Source organism: Corylus avellana, chromosome ca3 (genome assembly GCF_901000735.1).
Source record: "Corylus avellana chromosome ca3, CavTom2PMs-1.0".
Classification (NCBI taxonomy): Eukaryota; Viridiplantae; Streptophyta; class Magnoliopsida; order Fagales; family Betulaceae; genus Corylus; species Corylus avellana.
This window is the reverse complement of record NC_081543.1, coordinates 11139669-11158714: the sequence shown is the minus strand read 5'-3', so window position 1 is coordinate 11158714 and position 19046 is coordinate 11139669. Positions and strand designations below refer to the sequence as shown.

General features: G+C 35.4%; 2 protein-coding genes and 1 pseudogene across 2 annotated transcripts; 2 read left to right on the top strand and 1 right to left on the bottom strand.

The window, feature by feature from the left end:
• Window positions 1–4666: 4666 nt before the first annotated feature.
• Window positions 4667–5383, bottom strand: LOC132174078 (uncharacterized). The gene has a single exon (XM_059585785.1). It carries the CDS (start codon window positions 5381–5383, stop codon window positions 4667–4669), a length of 717 nt encoding a protein of 238 aa, XP_059441768.1.
• Window positions 5384–9524: 4141 nt separating this feature from the next.
• LOC132174951 (MOB kinase activator-like 1A) lies at window positions 9525–18519 on the top strand. The gene is made up of 7 exons (XM_059586717.1): window positions 9525–9679; window positions 14718–14766; window positions 15613–15721; window positions 15988–16081; window positions 17522–17655; window positions 17741–17904; window positions 18220–18519. Exons 1-7 carry the CDS (start codon window positions 9657–9659, stop codon window positions 18292–18294), a joined length of 648 nt encoding a protein of 215 aa, XP_059442700.1. The 5' UTR covers window positions 9525–9656; the 3' UTR covers window positions 18295–18519.
• The window catches only part of LOC132174077 (MOB kinase activator-like 1A), a 3368-nt pseudogene continuing 2616 nt past the window's right edge, over window positions 18295–19046 (top strand).

Here is a 19046-nt window from a genome sequence, read left to right as displayed (position 1 = left end):
GATAACATGAAACGTTAGAACTAATAAAATTGTGATACTTGTCATATTTAAGTTAGTGTTATACTAACAGAATTTGTTAAATTAGTGGACAAGATTTGACTGTATGGATTAAATTATTTTTTTGGCATACTTCGAGGACCTTTGAATTCATTTTGATACCACAGGACTTAATTGTAAATCAGGTAAATCACAATGACTAATTTTTCATTTTTCCCTTATTATTATTATTATTTTTTTATAATAAGATTTAACTTGTAACAATAAAAAACCTGGTGAAATATCTCTCCAGATGCCACGTAGGGAAGGAATGAAAACCTGGTTGCATGTTTAGAAACTAACGGGCTATTTTGTTACTGATAGATTAGTATTTTTAGAATTACTAAGGGTAGTTTAGATTAGTAAATTTGCCATCCTTTGGATTTTTTTTTTTTATTATTATTTAGTTTTAGGTTTTTTCTAGAAGTTTTAGTATTTTTTGTTTTTATTTTACTAAGGGTAGTTTCGTCATTGGGAGGAACATTGACAATTTTTGGTAATTTGGGGGAAGGGACATTATCACAATTGAAAGTTTGTAGGAGACATTGTCAATTGAGTAGTAGTTTGAGGGGGGTATGTGGACTTTTCTCAAGCAAATTTTTAAGTCATTAAAACATTGATATTTTTTGGAAACTTAATGCGAGAGTTTTAAGCCGGTTAAAAAATATGGTCTAAAGAAAGAGACACAAAGCCAAAAGCTCTCTTCTCTCTCCTAAAAACAGAGAGAAAACAGCGTCTCTTTTCTCTCTAGCCGCCAGAGAGAAAAGCGAAATCCTTCAGCCACATAGGGGAGGAGGGTTGGCCGTTTGACAGCCTCCCTCCTCCCCTCGTCCTCCTCGCTCCGGTGCTAGCTATTTACCTGATGCCCTAGCCCTAGTGCCTCCTCTCTTCCCCTTCCTTGCCCCTCTTTTCCCCCTCCATTTTTCTTCGTTTTTGCCCATTCCCTGCCGCTTTTCTTCCCCGCCTTTATTTTCTGCCGCGGGTTCCTTGGCCTTGTTTTGGCTCTTTGTGGGTTTGAATTTTGTCTGTGGTCGCCGCCGACCTGTGTCGCCGCTTCGCTGCCCGCTATTAGGGTTTTCTTTCATGTGTCCCCACCATGTCGAGCTCCCACACCCCTTACGCGGCGGTTTCCGGCCTGCACGGGTCCGACTCCCTTCCGGCTACCGTCTTCCCACTTTGTGCTCATTCTCACTGTTTTGGTGGCTCTTTTTTTTTTTTTTGTGGTTGTTTTCAGGTCCTGCTTTGCCGGTCTTCTCTGCGCTTGTTCGCCGCCCACCATCCACTGTTGGGCCTTTCAACGCGTCCCCGCTGCGATGAGCTTCCAACGCCCCTTCGGTTTTCGGTTCCCGGTGTGTGCGTGATCGGAGTGTGCTGTTTTTTTCTTGTTTTATTTCCCTATTTTGTTGCTTCTTTAAGATGTATTTGTGTTTTGGCGTGTGTTTTTTCCCTATATTGTTTAATTTCCATGTTTTGTTCAGTTTGTAATAAGGCTCTTTCCCCCCTCTCACTCGATCTATGTCGCCTTCGGATTAATTAGTTTTGGTCCAGGCCTTTGGGTTGTGGATGTGATCATTATCCTGGCCTTTGGGTTGAGGAGGAAGAGTTTCGGCATGAGAGTCTTTCCGCTCTCAGGGTCGAGGAATAATTGCTATCCATGCATTTGGTTGAGTCTGTCTGTCACAGATCTAGTATTAAATCTGATTTTAGTCATGAGTTAGCGGATTAGTCTCGAATCTAGTACTAAACCTGGTAATCTTATAGTTTTATGCTATGGTTGCTTTAGAGCTTTGCTCTGTGATGTAAGAGCTTTATGCTCGTGGTATTATTGAATGAAATGTTATGTTTTTCTCAAAAAAAAAAAAAAAAAAACAGAGAGAAAGCTAAAAACCTAAAGCCATCGGAGGAGGAAAAACCAGTTCTGGTTTAGATCTAACACTACAAAAAAAATAGTATTTTCTGACGTAGCTACAATACATGTTTTGTTGCCACGTCATTAATTTTCTGACGTGTGAATTTTACCACGTCAAAAAATTATTTTCTGACGCGTGAATAGTAGCATGTCAGAATTTTCTGACGTGTTAAATATTGCAACATTAGAAAAATATTTCAGATTTTAAAAATTAAAAAATTATATATTTTCTGACGTGGTGACATTTACCACGTCAGAATTTTTCTGACATGGTAATGTGCCACATCAGGAAATTCTGACGTGGCTCACCGCCACGTCAGAACACTATATATATATTTTCGGAGTAGTTTCCTGACATGCCAACCATGGCACGTCAGGAAACTTCCTCGAGCCCTCCCCGTGCAGACGCGTCCCATCCCCCTAGCTAGCGCACCATGGGCGGGATTTTGAAAATTTTTCCTCTTTTTATTCTTCCCTCTTCATTTATTTCCCCACACACTCTCTCTCTCCTCTCTCAATCTCCCTTCTCTCCACGGCAGCTCCCTCTAAAGGAAGAAGAAAAAGAAAAGGTGAAGAGAGAAAATTGAGAAGCAGCAGATCGAAGAAAGCAGAAGAAGAAAAAGAAAAGGAGAAGAGAAAGAAAGGGAGAAGAGAAGAAGAAGAAATAATTTTTTTTTATTAAAAAAAAAGGAGAAGAGAAGATCAAGAAGAAGAAGAGAAGATAAGAAGATTTTTTGGGTTTTTGAAGATTTGTTGGGTTTGACGTTTAGGTTTTTGATTTTTCAAATTGATTTTTTGATTTGGGTTTTTGATTGTTTGAAGATTTTTTCGGTGTGGGTTTGGGTTTTTGAAAATGGAGATCGAAAAGAAGAGAGAGAGAGTGAGAAAATGGAGAAAAGTGAGAGCTGGCTGAAGAAAAGAAGAGAGAGAAAGAAAAAATTGAGAAAAGAAGAGACGAAAAAATTTGGCTGGAGAAACGAAAAAAATTTCGAGTGGTGCAAAGAAACGAATTTCTCTGCATCACTTGAGTGGAGCAGAGAAATTACAAAAAAAAAATAAAAAAAAAAAAAATACATTTTTTAATTGAAAAAATTCCGAATTTTTTTTTTTTTTTTGAAAAAAAATTATTATTTTTAATTAATTTTTAAATTTCCTGAGTGCCAAAATTGACACGTCAGAAAATTCTGACGAGCTAAACAGCAACACGTCAGGAAAAAAAATTTCTTGACTCTTATGCTTCTGACATTCAACACACGTCAGAAAAATTTTCTGACGTGTCAAACACCTTGACACACCAGAAAACTCCAGTGAGAAAAAAAATGTTTTTTGCAGTGTAAGTTTATAGGGGTTCTTGTACTTCCGATAGTTTTTTCCATCATAATGGGCTGTGGCCGTTAAAAGTTGCATATGCAAGTGACTTCCGCCTTCCTAAATCTTTATTAGGGCTTTGAGGCGTTTCTAAGCTACCTTGGTTAGGTTACTGTATTATTTTATTTTTCCTTGTTTTCCCGTTCCCTGTATTAATTTCCGCCTCGGTAACTTTACCCCCTTTTTTTTTTTTTTTTGAATCGGTAACTTTACCTTATTTGCAATGAAGTTGTTCTAAAAAAAATAAAAAATAAAAAGGTCTAATTTTTTATATCTTCTTTTATTATTATTATTATTATTTTTTATAATAAGATTTAACTTGTAACAATAAAAAACCTGGTGAAATACCTCCAGATGCCACATAAGGAAGGAATGAAAACCAGGTTGCATGTTTAGAAACTAACGGGCTATTTTGTTACTGAGAGATTAGTATTTTTAGAATTACTTTTATTTATTTATTTAAACGGTGTTTGTTTTCTAAGTCTAGCTATTTATGGTTATATGTTATATATATGATTGGATGTAAAACTTTAAAAGACATTTGGAAGTTGAAAATCAAACAAATTTCAATAAAAACAATATGACAAAATAAAATTCCATAGAGTGAAAATAAATTTTTCTTTCTAATAAAAAATTAGATAGAAATTTTCTCCAAACCAGTTTGAAAGAAATATCCTCCAACCTATTTAAAATAGTGTCAAGTATCTATAAATATTTAAAACGCTCATTAAATTTAGTCTAAGTTAGTAAACTACTATTAATGATGATAAGAATTTAATGTACGTTTTAAATGTTTATAATCACTTGGTACGATTGTAAATGGGTTTGAGGATATTTCTTTCAAACTCGTTTGGAAGAAATTTCTGTCCTAAAAAATTTCTTGGTAAAATTTTTTTCTTTTTCCATTTGAAAAATGTTAGGGGTATCAAAACTTTTATCAAGAGATAAGTATTAAGATGATGTGGAGCTTATTTACTGAAAATGATCAAAATAATTAACAAAGAGAAATGTTACAAGTATGGTTACTATCAATGAATAAGCTATATATTATCTTCTTCTTTTTTTGATATGTCCGCACAAGAAGGGGAGGAAGGATTTGAATTAGTGACCTTAATTTTATGAGGTGTAGTGCCGATTGACCTACTCTTTAGGGACTTATATATTCATACGCCCATAGTAGACTTTTTATGGGCGAATGAATATATATATATATATAATGTAGAAGTTGAGACCAAAAAAAAAAAAAAAAATCTAATCCACCAAACTTTTGTTGGCCAAGCCCTAATGAATGCATCTGCAAAATAAAAACAAATAAATAAAAAACTAAAAACAAAAAACAAAAATTCAATTAATCTACCAAATTTTGGTGCACTTCCTTGGTATATCACCGATCAAGTTTCCGATACCGGAGGTATTCGAAAAGGCAACCTCTAAATCGGAACAAGTGTGTGCCAATACTCCCCGCTCTTTCCACCATGAACCCTCAAATATCACTGCCGCTCTCACAAAGACATTGAAGCTCACCTTTCCCTTCTCCTTAGCCCGATTAATCTCCTCCGACGCCGAATCCCGCCAGAACCACCGAGTTCTATCCTCCGCCGTAACATTCACAGACTTCTCCGTCTCCTTGCCCAACCGGAAAGGCTCCTGCAACGTCGCACTGGCCAGTTCGTACAATCTTTTGTACGACACGCCGACATCAATCTGCTCGTAGTAAATTTTATAGCGGCTGTTCGTCTGCTTATAGGTGAGGCCGATAATATATACGGCCATCAACGAGGAGTTGTCGGAGGTATCAAATGTCGGCACAGAAAGCGAATCGAGCCAAAGAGAAGGCGTTTGTTCTCTGAGGGTGAACCATATGAGGCTGAAGGTAATGGCGCTGAGCGTGAGCGCTGACACCGATATGAAAGCTACGACGACAATGAATCTGGTGACGTCGTACTGATTTGCGTTGGCCGGCGCCGAACGGCGGAGCTGAGGGTTATTGTCGTCGATGTAATTACAGGGGTGAACTTTAATCGCTAAATGTTGAGATTTCAAAGGTAGGTCTACAACCAAACCAGCCATGGTTATTGAAGAGAGGAGGAGGATAGATGGAGAAAGATATACTGAAAGCGTAATGCAATAAACAACTATTTATTTTTATTATGAACTTACGGTTTTTCATGTTATTTTCCTCGTGTTCATTTATGTGAATATTATTTCTTTAAAAAAATATTATGAAAATTAATGGAGTAATATTTTTTTTCTCTTTTTATTTTTTTAAATAATATCCACGCAAGTATTCTCTTGATCGCAAGTATATATATATGAGAAATGCTAAAGACTCAACTTTTTTGCCTAACAAAAGTCCAACTTTTACCTTTTATTTTTTTTTCTAAAAAAACCAAAATGAAAAATGGAAAAAATGTCTGAAGCAACCCTATCTATTTTTGGCCTTTCTTTTATTTAGTATTTTTTTTTAAAATGAAAAATAGCATTTTTCTTCATAATAATGACATTTTCTTAAAAAAAAATGACATTATTATGAAAAAAATACCATTTTTCATTTTTTAAAAAATACCAAATAAAAGAAAGACAAAAAATAGATAGGGTTGCTTTAAACATTTTTTTCATTTTTCATTTTATTTTATTTTTTAAAAATAAATAAGGCAAAAGTTGGACTTTTGTTGGGCAAAAAAGTTGGGTCCCTATCATTCCTCTATATATATATATATATATATATATATATATATATTTCTAAAAACAGGGTGAGAGAAATAAGAAAACAGTGTATATTATTATTTTTTTTAATTTTTTTTATAAAATAATATTTACATAAGATGATGAGAATACCTAACGTTTTTCTTTTACAATTATTTTACAATATTAATGTGACAATTTTTAACAATCTTTGGTTTTATTTTTTAACAAATACAAATTTTAACCCTCACGTACCGTCAACATTATGAAATAAAAATAAATTTGCTAACGGAAATGTTGGTTACAAAACCAATTACATGGCTGTGCTGGATAGCCTGGATGGGTAAAAATAGAAATTGATTTTTTTTTTTTTTTTTTTTTTTTTTAACAAAAGGCCGTTCACGCAACCGATATTGACAATTATTATAAGGCCAACAGGAGCAAATGACAATAGTTGGACAATAAAACATGGAGAGAATAACAGAATTTTATTTTATTTTTCTCTCTAAAAAAAAACAGAATCTTTCCTCTTCTTTTTTGTCTGTTCATTGGCACATGATCATAGAATTAAGTTAAAAGGTCCCTGGCCACGTTAGTTTTTTTTTTTTTGGGAAGAAAGATTTACTTCTCATTCAAATAAAATAACTAGAGCCAATTAAGGCTCTACAAAGACAGATCAATCTGCTCTAAACTCACAATGTGAGAAATACAACTTGGGACTTCAATCCAAATTTTGTAAATGGAATGTTTTGAGGCCTCCTTTGCGAGCCCATGAGCTCCATTTGCTTCTCTTCAAACATGGCCGATGCTCCATTTTCTTCGGGTATTCAACACAACTTGGACATCATCCACCACAGCTCCGTAAACTTGTAGATGAGGACTCACCTTCTCAATAGCCTTCACAACAGTCATCGAGTCCCCTTCCAACATCAGTTCTTGTACCCCAAGTTCCCAACACAGTTCAACAGCGTGGAGGGCTGCCACTGCTTCAGCAGTCGCAGGGTCGTATACTACCTCTATACTTTTGCTTTGGGCTGCATGCACCAGTCCCTTCTCGTCACGGATGATCACCCCCACCCCCAAACGCTTCATTTTTGTGTCTAGTGCAACATCCCAGTTAACCTTGTATACTCCCACAGGAAGGGTCGTCCAAAGTGTATACTCCCACAGGAAGGGTCGTCCAAAGTTGTCCCACAGTGTCCATTTGACTCGACTCCCGTGACAGCAAAATTTCAGTTGCCTGTTGGTATTGCTGGTTCAACTCCCTGGCCGTACTCACAAGATGGTTTGGGTGAGAGAATAAACCCCATGCACAACATTATTACGCTGATGCCATATACCCTTTGCCGTTAGAGCAAAAAGGTTCATCTCCTCCAAGCTCAGACTGCTCAGTAAGTTTGACAGATTTTCCAAAATGCACCCCCACCCCCCAAACCCCCCAACTCGTACATTTTTGTAGCTTCATGACACTTGCTTCCCATACATCGGACATTCCCAGAGAATGTGGGAAACTGTTTCTGTTTCCCTGCAACAAAAAATACACAAATCTTCCAATATGGTACCTCTTTTCTTTAGGTTCTCCCTGGTGGGTAGGATATTACTGCATGCTCTCCAAAGGAATACCTTCGTCGAGTTTGACACCTGCAAACCCCATAGCATTTTCCACATATCGTGATAACTAGACCTGCCGGAGCATTCCCTTTTGAATTCGGCTTACATGCTGTTATTAAAATAACAGCAGCATATATGCTGTAGTTTAAACAACAATCAAGATTAAATATATAAAAATCTTTCTATATTTTATCTCTCATATTAAAAGCTTCTCAAAGTAAGTCAACTTTAAAATTCAATTTTAATCGTTGGTTATACTACAGCATATATATTATTAAAATAACAGTATATAAGCCAAATCCTTCCCCTTCTTGTTTGCCCAACCGTTCATTTTTTAGATGGTAGGCGCTTCGGACTGTGAACTCTCCTGTGGCTGTAGAATTCCAGCCACGTTAGTTACATTCATTTCATGGATAACAAAATTCCAAGTACGTTGGAGATTTTAAAAAAAATAAATAAATAAGTGGGACTTTGAATAATTTTTATCTTTTTTTTAAGCATTTAATTGAAAATTTTATGCATTTTGAACTTTTATGAAGGTAAAAATGATACATTTTAAAAAAATAAAAAAGTGAAACTTTTTAAGAATTTATTAACGTTAAGACTTTTTATGAATGTGAATAATGTCCGTACTGTATGCTACGAGACATGTGAAGTCACCCCTAAACCCTTTTGGAGTTGTTTAGGATATTCTTAAATGACCTATCGGGGTGGATGTTTTCATTATTTAAAAAATTTTGTTTCTTAACTTTTTTTTTTTTTAGGAGTATTTTAGGGACATTTGTCCCTGATAACCCAAGTGCATGAAAAGATGGGACTTAAGTAACGAATGACAATATTGACAATTTCGAAATTTTGATTAAAATATATTGCTAATTTTTAAGAGAGATGCTAGAGTTACAACCATTTTCACAAACAGAAATGAACAAGCTGACGTGGCCACGTTGGTTTTTTTTTAAAAAATTTTATTATTCTTTCTTTTCTCATTCTTTTGTTTTCTTCTTTTCCTTCTCTTTCTCTTTTCTCACCTGCTCCCATTTGCAGAGAGTGACGGAGAGTGTGAGACGATGAGAGAGAGAGAGACTCGAGGGTTCGCACTAACTCTAAAATCAAACCCAAAAAAATTCAACACCGAAACCTCAAGACCCATTCGGTTAGGATTAAGAAAATTGACACAAAAATCCTCCACAATTGAGACCTAGAATCAAATGCTCACAAGAATCCATGGTCAACACAAGAAAACCCGGCCAACTATAACCAAGAATTAAAAACAAAAGGGAACAATTTATACCCTTGAAGAACCCATTTTTCTGAAACTTCTCTCTCTCTCTCTAGCTCTCTATCCCTCTGTCTCTGCTCATTTTCTTCCTCCCTGAAACTCTCAGCCCAGCTCTCCATCTCTACTCCTTCACGAGCTCTCTCAGCTCCGTCCCTCTCCCTCTCTTTCTAGGTCTTCTCTCTATCTCACTGCATGTTCGTCTCTCCCTCAGTCCCAAAATTTTCTCACTTCTCTCCTTTAGTCTCTCTCTCATCGTCTCACACTCTCCGTCACTCTCTGGAAATGGACAATGGCAAATGGGAGCAGGTGAGAAAAGAGAAAGAGAAGGAAGAAGAAAACAAAAGAATGAGAAAAGAAAGAATAAAAAAAACAAACCAACGTGGCCACGTCAGCTTGTGTAATTTTGTTTGTGTGAAAATGATTGTAACTCTAGCATCTCTCATATTTTAAATATTACTATTAATTCATCAAAAATTTCACGTGATTTTGATTGCCCACACAAAAAAAAAAAAAGTGCGAGTGAAAGTAGTATAGTGTATATCATTTGTAATGTAATTTATATTATATTAATCTTGTTCACAGCAATCTGAAACTTACGACATAAATAACAATATCTTCAGGGACTTCTTTGAAATTTACGGAAATTAAAACAAAAACAAAAGATCAAGGAAGCAAGCTTTATTCTTCGGCGATTTTCAACCCGAACGCACCTAGAGAAGTGAAAGACAACACCAAGTCCCAAACTCTCTCTCCCCCGTCTAGCGAGCCATGAGTCTGTTCGGTCTGGGCAGGTATAATATGAAAATAATATATAATTTAGATCTTACATATTGTTTTTTCCTGAAAATATGTTTTCTCTTTTATAAAATCTTTTGTTTTGGTTCTTGATTGTGTTCTTGCTTTCTGATTTTTGCATTAAATGATGAACAATGGAAATTATATATGGTTTGTGATAACTTACGGCAGATCTATTGTATTGCGTAGATAACAATTTGTGATTTTGATATCTTCTGGTCGTTATTGACTTCGATCATGTTTTTTATTGTGTATATATATATATATATATATATATATATATATGTGTGTGTGTGTGTGTGCCTATGATGCTAATATTTAATGGATAAATATTTTCTAGTTTAATGTGTTTTCTGTATATTATATAAATCTTTGGACATTGCCACAAATGGGTTAAAATCGTTGTTAATTTGGTCATATTTGTTAGTTGCTTTTGTGGGATGATACTAAGCAATACACACATACTTGATTAGTATTAACTAGATTCTATTCACGGCTTTATAACAAAAATACTGGGTTAGTTTGGTATACTTTTTGCCTTTTGGTTATGGTGTGACGAAAATGTGAAAGTAGTTTTTTGTGTTTTGAGTTGTTTATTAATGCTTTTGTTTTTGTTTCTGTTTTTTTTTTTTTTTTTTTTGTTGCTGAAAAGCAAAACGTTGTCCTAAAAAGTGTTGCCAAACGTTGTCTCAAAGGAAAATAAGATATGAAAGTAAGGATAAATCTTGCTCCCACGACAGCTTCTCCTTAAACTTCAAATATCATTGTGCAATGAGAAAGTCGTGCATTATGATGATGTATATTAGATTAAACCTATCATGGCAAACTTATCTGATTTAGGTAATATACTTCTACCCGTGCATATGGTACTAAAGAAGAGAGAATCACGTGAGGTTGGCTGGTGTTTTTCTAGTATGTTTGGTGCTTGTTTCTGCATAGATTTGCGATTAATTGGACCTGACACCCAAACACACCCTCACCAGACATATTTGAGTGCATGTGGCATTACTGTGAATCGGTAACGTATACAACTCTTAATTTTCTAATTAGGTGTTTCTCTTATATACTTATTGTGTACTTGGGTACGCCCTTTGGTTTTAATGAAATCCATTTACTTATAAAAACAATGTAGGCAACCCTCAACTATTTTTATGGATTAAAACTGAATATCAATTTCATGTAATCCTTGAGTATTTTGATAACTATGGTATAGTGAACGGGGTTCTCTCATTAGGCTTTTCGGTGGGGTCTAGGAATGTTGGTGCCTTCAAAATTTCCCACATTTTATTTGCGTACAATGCTTTGAAATTTTGCAAGGCAAATCCAGATCATCTTCATAACTTACGTTGTTTGTTCTTATGCTTCGAAGCAGTTTTTGCTTTGAGGATTAATTTGGCTAAATTATAGTTGATACCATTTGCAATGTCAATAATGTTGAAGATTTGGCTAGCATTTTGGGTTGCAGGGTCTCTTTTTTACATGTGAAATATCCAGGCCTTTCATTGGGAGTTTTGTTTAAGACTAAATCTATTTGGGATGGCATTATTGAGAAGATAGAGCGTCGCTTGGTTGGATGAAAGAGGATATATTTGGCAGAGGTTGAGAGGGTTACCTTGATTAAAATTACTTCATCTAATTTGTCTGCTTATTTCATGTCTCTTTTTTTTTTCCTCCCGGTTGGCATTGTCAATCGCATAGAAAAGCTGTAGCAGGACTTTTTGTTGGGTGACATTGATGAAGAGTTCAAATTCCACTTGGTTTAATGGTATGAGGTTTGTTCTCTGATTTCTGAAGGAGGGTTGTGGGTCTATAATTTACTTTTATTCAACCGAGTTCTTTTAGGGAAGTGCCTTTACTGTTATGTTCATGAGTGAGGCCCTTGTGGAGGGTGGTAATGGATTCTAAATATGGCAGCTCATGGGGTGGGTGGTGTTCAAAAGAGGTTCGTGGGTTGTATGGGGTGGGGCTATGGAAGAATATCCCAAGGGGTTGGGGTGAGTCTTCTAATCATACTAGATTTGAGGTCAGTGATGATTCCAAAATTAGATTGTCGCATGATGTGTGGTGTAGGGATGAAGCCGTGAAGGCAGCTTTTTCGGAATTGTTCAGTTTGACCCGTTGTAAGGATGCTTTTGTGGCACATCATTTAGAGTTTTCTAGTGACTCATCAGTGGAATGTTGACTTTCTTAGAGTTGCTCACGGTGGGGAGGTGGATTTCTTTATCTTGTTTTTCAATTTGTTGTACTCCTTCAGATTGAGACAGGTGGTGAAGATGAGCTTTGTTGGGTACGAGGGTTGTTTGAGGTTAGATCATACTACAATGTCCTTGTTCCCCATGATAGTATTCATTTTCCTTGGAGGAGTATTTGACAGAATAAGTCACCCTTGAGAGTGGTGTTCTATGCTTAGTCGACTACTTTAGAGAAGATACTCACTATGGATAACCTAAGAAAGTGAAATGTCATCGTGGTTGGGACAACCTTTTACTCTATTGTGAGATTGCTAGTGCTCGATGAAAATCTATTCAATCTTGTAGAGTTAGCTTGGGTTGTGATTAGTTGAGTGGTAGACCTTTTTGCTTGTTGGAAATGGCATTTTGGTAGGCTTCAGAATGCTGCAATGTGGAAGATGGTCTCGTCATGCCTTATGTGGTGTTTTTGGAGGGAAAAAAATGATTGGAGTTTTGTAAACCGCGTACAAACAATGGTGGGATTAAAGGATTTTTTCTTCAAGACACTGTACCATTGGGCAGCTGCCTTTGACTTAAATTTTTTAGCTTTCATGTTTTTTTATTTTTTATTTTTTTAATTTTTTTTCTTCTTCTAGTTACGAGTATCTCTTGTATACTTCATGTATACTTGGGTTGCGCCTTTTGCGCTTTTTAAGAAATTTGCGATTACTTATTAAAAAAAACTATGGTATAAGCAAAGAAATATCAATGTTTACCTTTGAATTGGTTGCAAAGTATTTTCTCTGATTATCATTCCTAACAGAAGAAATGTTAGTATTTTTGTTTTTATCATCTAAGCAATTTAGTTTGTTGGATTTCTAAACCATGGAAACTAATGGGGTGGAAGTTGGTACTAAGGAGTATGTTTTGCCCAAGATGGAATTGGTGTATACAATGAAAAGGAGAATTGCGTGACAGCTTGTTTTCAAAATAATTTTTTGTTTTTGGTTATTTAGCCAATTTAGTTGGAGGGAGTTTTTAGAAATGGACGATACTTGTTTTTAATGAATAATAATTTATTAGAAGACGAGGAAAAGCCCTCATATACGAAAGTAACAAAAGATGTAACCACCCTATTGGTGTCGAAAATCTTAAAAGTTAACAAAATCTACAAGATTTGACGAGTAAAAATTAGGAAAATAAGCTATAGCCTAATCTGAGAGAGATCTCGAAAAGGAGGAGTTTAAACATAGTACATTAGACTCTTAATCCTCGAATAGGCGGAAATTTCTTTCTCTCCAAATACTCCACATTAACAATGTTGAGATAGCTTTCCAAATGGCTTCTTTGGAGTATCCCCGCTTTTGAGTCTTCCAACAATGTAACAATGCTAGGATTATTAGGCATGACCCATGAAACCCCAAATAAGATGAGAACCAAGTGGTATATCCCGTTAGTAAACTCACAATGGATGATGAGGTGGTTTAGGGTTTCCTCGTTCCTTTTGCATTGGTAACACCAATTAACAAGGGTAAATCCTTGCCTCCTAAGATTATCGATTGTGAGTATTTTACCCAAAGCAATGTGAGGTGGAGCCTTCACCTTCCAAACGCTCTTCCAAGGAAACAAACAAGACTTTCTAGACTGTAATGAGTTATAGTAGCCCTTCACTTCAAAGCCATGATTGCATGTCGGGGTCCACAACATTCTATCTATCTCCCTTGGAGGGGCTTCCAAAGAGTACAATACGTCGAGAAATACGACAAAGGACTACAGCACCTAATCCTGGATTACCCTGAAGAAGCTCGGATTCCAATAGATATATGTGCCGAAGGGATCCAAGTAATCTGACACCAAGGTGTCTTTGTTACGAACTATAGAATAGAGTTCCAAGATGAGGACTTGAGAGCCGCTTCTCTGCACCAAACATCATGCCAAAAATGTATGCAAAATCCATCCCCAACTTTGTAGGAGACGAAGTTGAAGAAATTCCCCCAACCATTTTTAATATCCCTTAAAGGCCCACTCTCGAGTTTTATTTTGAATAGCAACCCCCTTTCTGGATCTCATACTTCTTGACAATCACCTATCTCCATAGGTCCATTTACCTAATAAAGCTTTATTAAACAGTATGATATTTTTTGCACCTAAATTTCAAAGACGGAAGATAATGGGCTTAGATGTTTGTAAAAAGTGGAGCATATTTTGGCTATGTTTACTTTTAAGTATTAATTTGGGAGCCTCAACTGGAGATGGGATGAAAATAGTATGTATGATGAAAAGGAAAAATGTGTGGCCACTTGTTTTTCGAAAACCCTGTGGAAAGGGTAAAACTTATATTGACTTTTATTTCATGGTAGAAGACAAAGTAATTTTTTTTTCTTCATGAGATTCATGTGATTCATCCAAAATGGTTTGGCGATGTGCAATAAAGACCAATGAGTTTATTGAAGAGAGTAATTTGATTCTAGTTGAAGGAGCAGAAAAGGGATGGGCAGAGACGAAAAATATCATAGGGAGAGGTTCTAAAGAAAGACATTATAATAAAAAGGGTGACCAAGAGTGTGGTCGTTGATAAGCCAAAATGGCAAAATTAGGCATGTAGCTGGGGGAGAGTTAGAAAGTTCCTGGGCTTGAGTGCTTGACTATCTTTACAAAGTTTTAGCTGGCTGGATGCCAAAGCTTCCCTCTCTCTCTCTCTCTCTCTCTCTGTGTGGTGTGTGTGTGTGTGTGAATATCATGGCAGTGTACCCATAAATCTTGCATACATTAGTACTTCAGTCTATAATTGATGCCTTATAAAACCTTGTCATGAAGATGATCTTCCACTGATTACATGCCTTACTAATTGTTCTGCAAACAGAAACCAGAGGACATTCCGTCCAAAAAAGAGCGCACCCTCGGGGAGTAAGGTTGGTTCTTCTTTTTAACCAGTAATATTGGTCTTCGGCCTTTCTTAATGGTTTGAGGTTGACATGATCTCTTAATTTATATTAGGCTTAGATTTGTTATATTGTTTTTTCCACGGGTGCTCATTGTTCTTATCACTGTTGCTAAATCCTGTGCTGCTTATGTGTCACTGTCATCATCATCAACAACATCTCTCTCTCTCTCTCTCTCTCTCTCTTCTTTGTAGTTGTGAACATAGTCCAAATTAAATTCATGGAATTGTACAGTTCAGCTTCAAGTATGAAGAAATGGAATAAAGTCTGTCAGTTGGAAAGCATGGTCTACATTGTTTGCTTAAATGTTGAACCAGAGTAGAGTGAAAGAATACCTGATTTATAAAGTTTAAATTCTGATATAGATTACACAAGGGAAGATGTGGATTATTATGGGATGTTTTCCATGTAGCCTGATAGAATGATGATGTCATTAGTCATTTTGAAATAAAATTTCCTACAAATTTCAGATTCTTCGAGTATTTGGACTATTTGACGAATGTTAAATTATGCTCTTGAAAGTAGGTATATGTGAGAGTGAATAGCTTTTGCAGTGGCGTCTGATCCTAACTAATTGGCTGTTTTCCAGAATTTATCACTTCTCAATAGACCAGAGTTTGGTCCTCTTACTTTTAATAAGACTGGTTATTACTCATAAAAAAAAAAAAAGAGTTTGGTCCTCTTACTACTTAATCTTTGCTTTATATATATATATATATATATATATATATTACAATACTCTTGAACTTAGCAGTCAATTTCTGCAAATTATACTGGTATAACTGAAATACCATTCTATGTCCTGTTGTAATGCAGGGAGCACAACTTAGAAAGCACATTGATGCAACCCTAGGTAGCGGAAACTTGAGGGAAGCGGTAAAGCTTCCTACTGGGGAGGATTTAAACGAGTGGCTTGCTGTCAACAGTAATTCTCCTCTCTTGCGTGCTTGTGTTTTAGTATAAGTAGCCTGTTAAGTGTTTATGAGCTTTTCTCTTTTGTTTTATCATGTTATACCTGTCAACCTGTTAGGTTTAGTATAGTCATGTTTTACTTTGCTGTATTAGCTAATTTGTGTCGTGTTCTTTATTTATCTGATGCGTAAAATGTAAAAGTATATTTTTCCATGAATTTTTATTTTACTTAATGTGAAATCCAAATCTCATGTGGTTGTTTGTTATTTTCACTTTCAGCTGTCGATTTCTTCAACCAAGTGAATTTGCTCTATGGTACCCTCACAGAGTTTTGTACCGACGAGAATTGTCCAACAATGACTGCAGGCCCCAAGTATGGCCTATCATAAGTCTTTTTTTTTTTCCTCCCTTACCTTCTATGAATTTTAGTTTTTCTGGAAATCAATAATGTGACTTTCCATTTTTTTTTTCTGCTTTCTTCATTAGGTTTTTTTGAGCATTTCCATCTAATATTTGGGGTAGTTCTTTATCTTATAAGAAACTGTGAAACCTAAAGGAAAAGTGAAACTCCAAAGTTACATTTCTGTCTACACTGAAAATTAAAGTGATAAATTGGTTTGATCTCAAACCGAGTTCAATTTTGCCTCAAAACTTCAAGAATCAAATTTTGGTCTATCTATACATGGGATCAAATATGTGAAAAAAATCCTTTTATGCTCGCATTGCCTCTTTTATCTCTCAATAAGTTTCTGTCCAGCGAGGTACTATTTCTATTTATCTGTCATGCCCAGTTGACTGCCACCACAACAATTTTCTGTCCACCAAGTCCATTATTGTTTCACTATCTATGATTTTTATGCATACAAGTTTCTGTCCGCCTTAATAAATAAACATATTTGTGTGCGTGAATGGGTTCAATGAGCACACTTGTGGTCATATGCTCCTGTCAAGATTTTCAGGAGTTGCATTGTTTGACCCAGTCCAGGTGTTGAAACGTGACATTTATGTCTATGTTTGCAAATCACAGGAGAGAATAGATCCATGCATTCTGGCCATTATAGATTTTGTTTATAATTCTGCGAGTAGTAAAGGAAGTTATCCTGGTGAATCACAAGATCTGTAGGTTAGTTACTGGTACATCAACTTGGTTTCCGCTTTTCTAGTCAAATGCTTGTATGATTTTGTTAATTGATTTTTACATGTATTTTTGTTATTGCTTTTGTTAATAATTGACAATTAAGAAGCATAATTGTTGTCAACATGATACTTAGTTTCTGCCCTCGTACAAAATGAAGGTTGGTTTTACCCCAATATTTCATATGATGTGCCTGGTTTGGGGTTTCATTCAAGCTGTAACTTTTACTTCTTTTACCCTTAAGAGAGGATGTAGTATGTGTCCTTAGATTCGGTATAAATGCACAGCTTTTCTTGAGTTCTGTATCTTTGTCATGTTATGGGGTTGGTATTAGCCTTGTCTAGCACATTATTGTTTTGGTTTATCTATGTTTGAGGAATGTGTCCAAGGTTCTCTCCAATGTTATTGGGCTTTTCCTGCGCATATTTTTTGAAAACTTGCCCAATGATTGAAACATCTTCTAAACCTTGAAGCAGGAAATTATGCTCTTTTTTTTTTTTTTTTCTTTTTCGTTCTTTTCTTTCTGTTTTGGGTTTTTTTTCCCTGCCTTCTCCTGCGGAGTCAAATGTACAAGTTACCAATATTGATTTCATCTGCTTTAAGTAAATCTGTGTGCGTCTGCATCTATGTGTGTACTTATAGATCTACAGTTCTAATGAAGATACAATTACTTTACAGATACGAGTATAGATGGGCAGACGGTGAAAAGATAAAGAAACCTATTGAGGTTTCTGCTCCAAAATATGTTGAACTTTTAATGGACTGGATTGAAGGCCAGCTTGATAACGAATCCATATTTCCTCAAAGGCTTGGTAATATCCGTTGTCTGATTTGCATCTTATCTCATTTTTTTTTCTTCATTTTCTTATAATTAGTTGTCTGCTAAAAAATTTGTAGGGGCACCCTTTCCTCTCAACTTCAAGGATGTTGTGAAGACAATATTCAAAAGATTGTTTCGTGTATATGCCCATATCTATCACTCTCACTTTCAGAAGATTGTAAGCCTCAAGGAGGAGGCCCATCTAAATACATGCTTCAAGCATTTCATACTTTTTACTTGTGTAAGTCTTCCATATCTCAATGACTTTTTATTTTTTTCTAATTCTAAGGTTTAAGGTCTTCATCGAACATCCGCATGGTCTTGTAAGGAATTCCATCCTTTATTTTCTATTTTATAAAAACATTTGTAGATTTTGCATAATTCCAAAGTAGAGAACCTAAATAAGTCAGGAAATCTAAGTAACCCTGATACACCACTACTCTATTGAACAGATGAAAGCTCTTTAGAACATGTCCTTTATTTAAAATGCAGTTGGTACTGATATAAGAAATTCTCTTTTCTTTTTAGCTAAATTCATGATGCTGGTTTTTTGCAGGAATTTGGACTAATTGACAGAAAGGAGCTGGCTCCACTTCAAGAGCTTATAGATTCCATTATCGTTCCTTACTAAATGGGTTGGCATATCCTGTGAAACATAATGTTTTAGGGGAACTCAAGTAAACTAAACTTAACAAATGTTGCTAACAGTCTTGACTTTGGAGTTTCTCTAAAGTTGCTTCATATTACAAATGCTTGTGCTTCTGTTGTATGCCTTTTGACTTTGTAAATTGTTTTCATGCCAACGTTTTACCCTGGTGGGCATTGTTGTTATTGCTGAATATATAATACTTGTTGGGGTTTTCTGATATAAAAGCATTTCAATCCTTTTGATTTATCAAATTGTTTCTGCGTCAACTTTTATCAAACATGGACCAAGAAAATGTGAAAAACATCTACGTACGATAACAAATATCAATAGCTATTGTTGCCTTTTGTATGACAATTATTATTATTTTGGGGCAAAGTTCAATTAACACTCTCAAACTACCACTCCAAAGATATTTTACCCCCCAAATTATCAATTATGACAATTTACTTTTCAAATTATCAAAACAATTATAATGTACCTCCCAATTCTAGCAAGATGACGAAATTACCCCTCTATAATTTTTAGGGAAATCATATCAAAAATCCTTAGGTCAACGCGCTTTTTTTAAAAACTCCCTGAGTATTTTTTTTTGAAAATTTAGTTCCTGGGTTACTCGAAACTACTAGAAAACTCTCTACCGTCAATTTTTCCTAACTGTCGTTAGTCCACTCAAAACTCACCGTTTTATCTTATTAAAATATTAATTTTTTATTAATTTAATTTTAAAAATTAAA

What these genes read in the sequence shown, in the direction of transcription:
- LOC132174951 (XM_059586717.1), top strand. Translation starts at nt 9,657, where the DNA reads ATGAGTCTGTTCGGTCTGGGCAG. An exon ending in AGTCTGTTCGGTCTGGGCAG is followed by an intron (nt 9,680 to 14,717) that starts GTATAATATGAA and finishes TTCTGCAAACAG; the next exon opens with AAACCAGAGGACATTCCGTC. An exon ending in ACAATGACTGCAGGCCCCAA is followed by an intron (nt 16,082 to 17,521) that starts GTATGGCCTATC and finishes ATTACTTTACAG; the next exon opens with ATACGAGTATAGATGGGCAG.
- LOC132174078 (XM_059585785.1), bottom strand. Translation starts at nt 5,383, where the DNA reads ATGGCTGGTTTGGTTGTAGACCTACCTTTGAAATCTCAACATTTAGCG.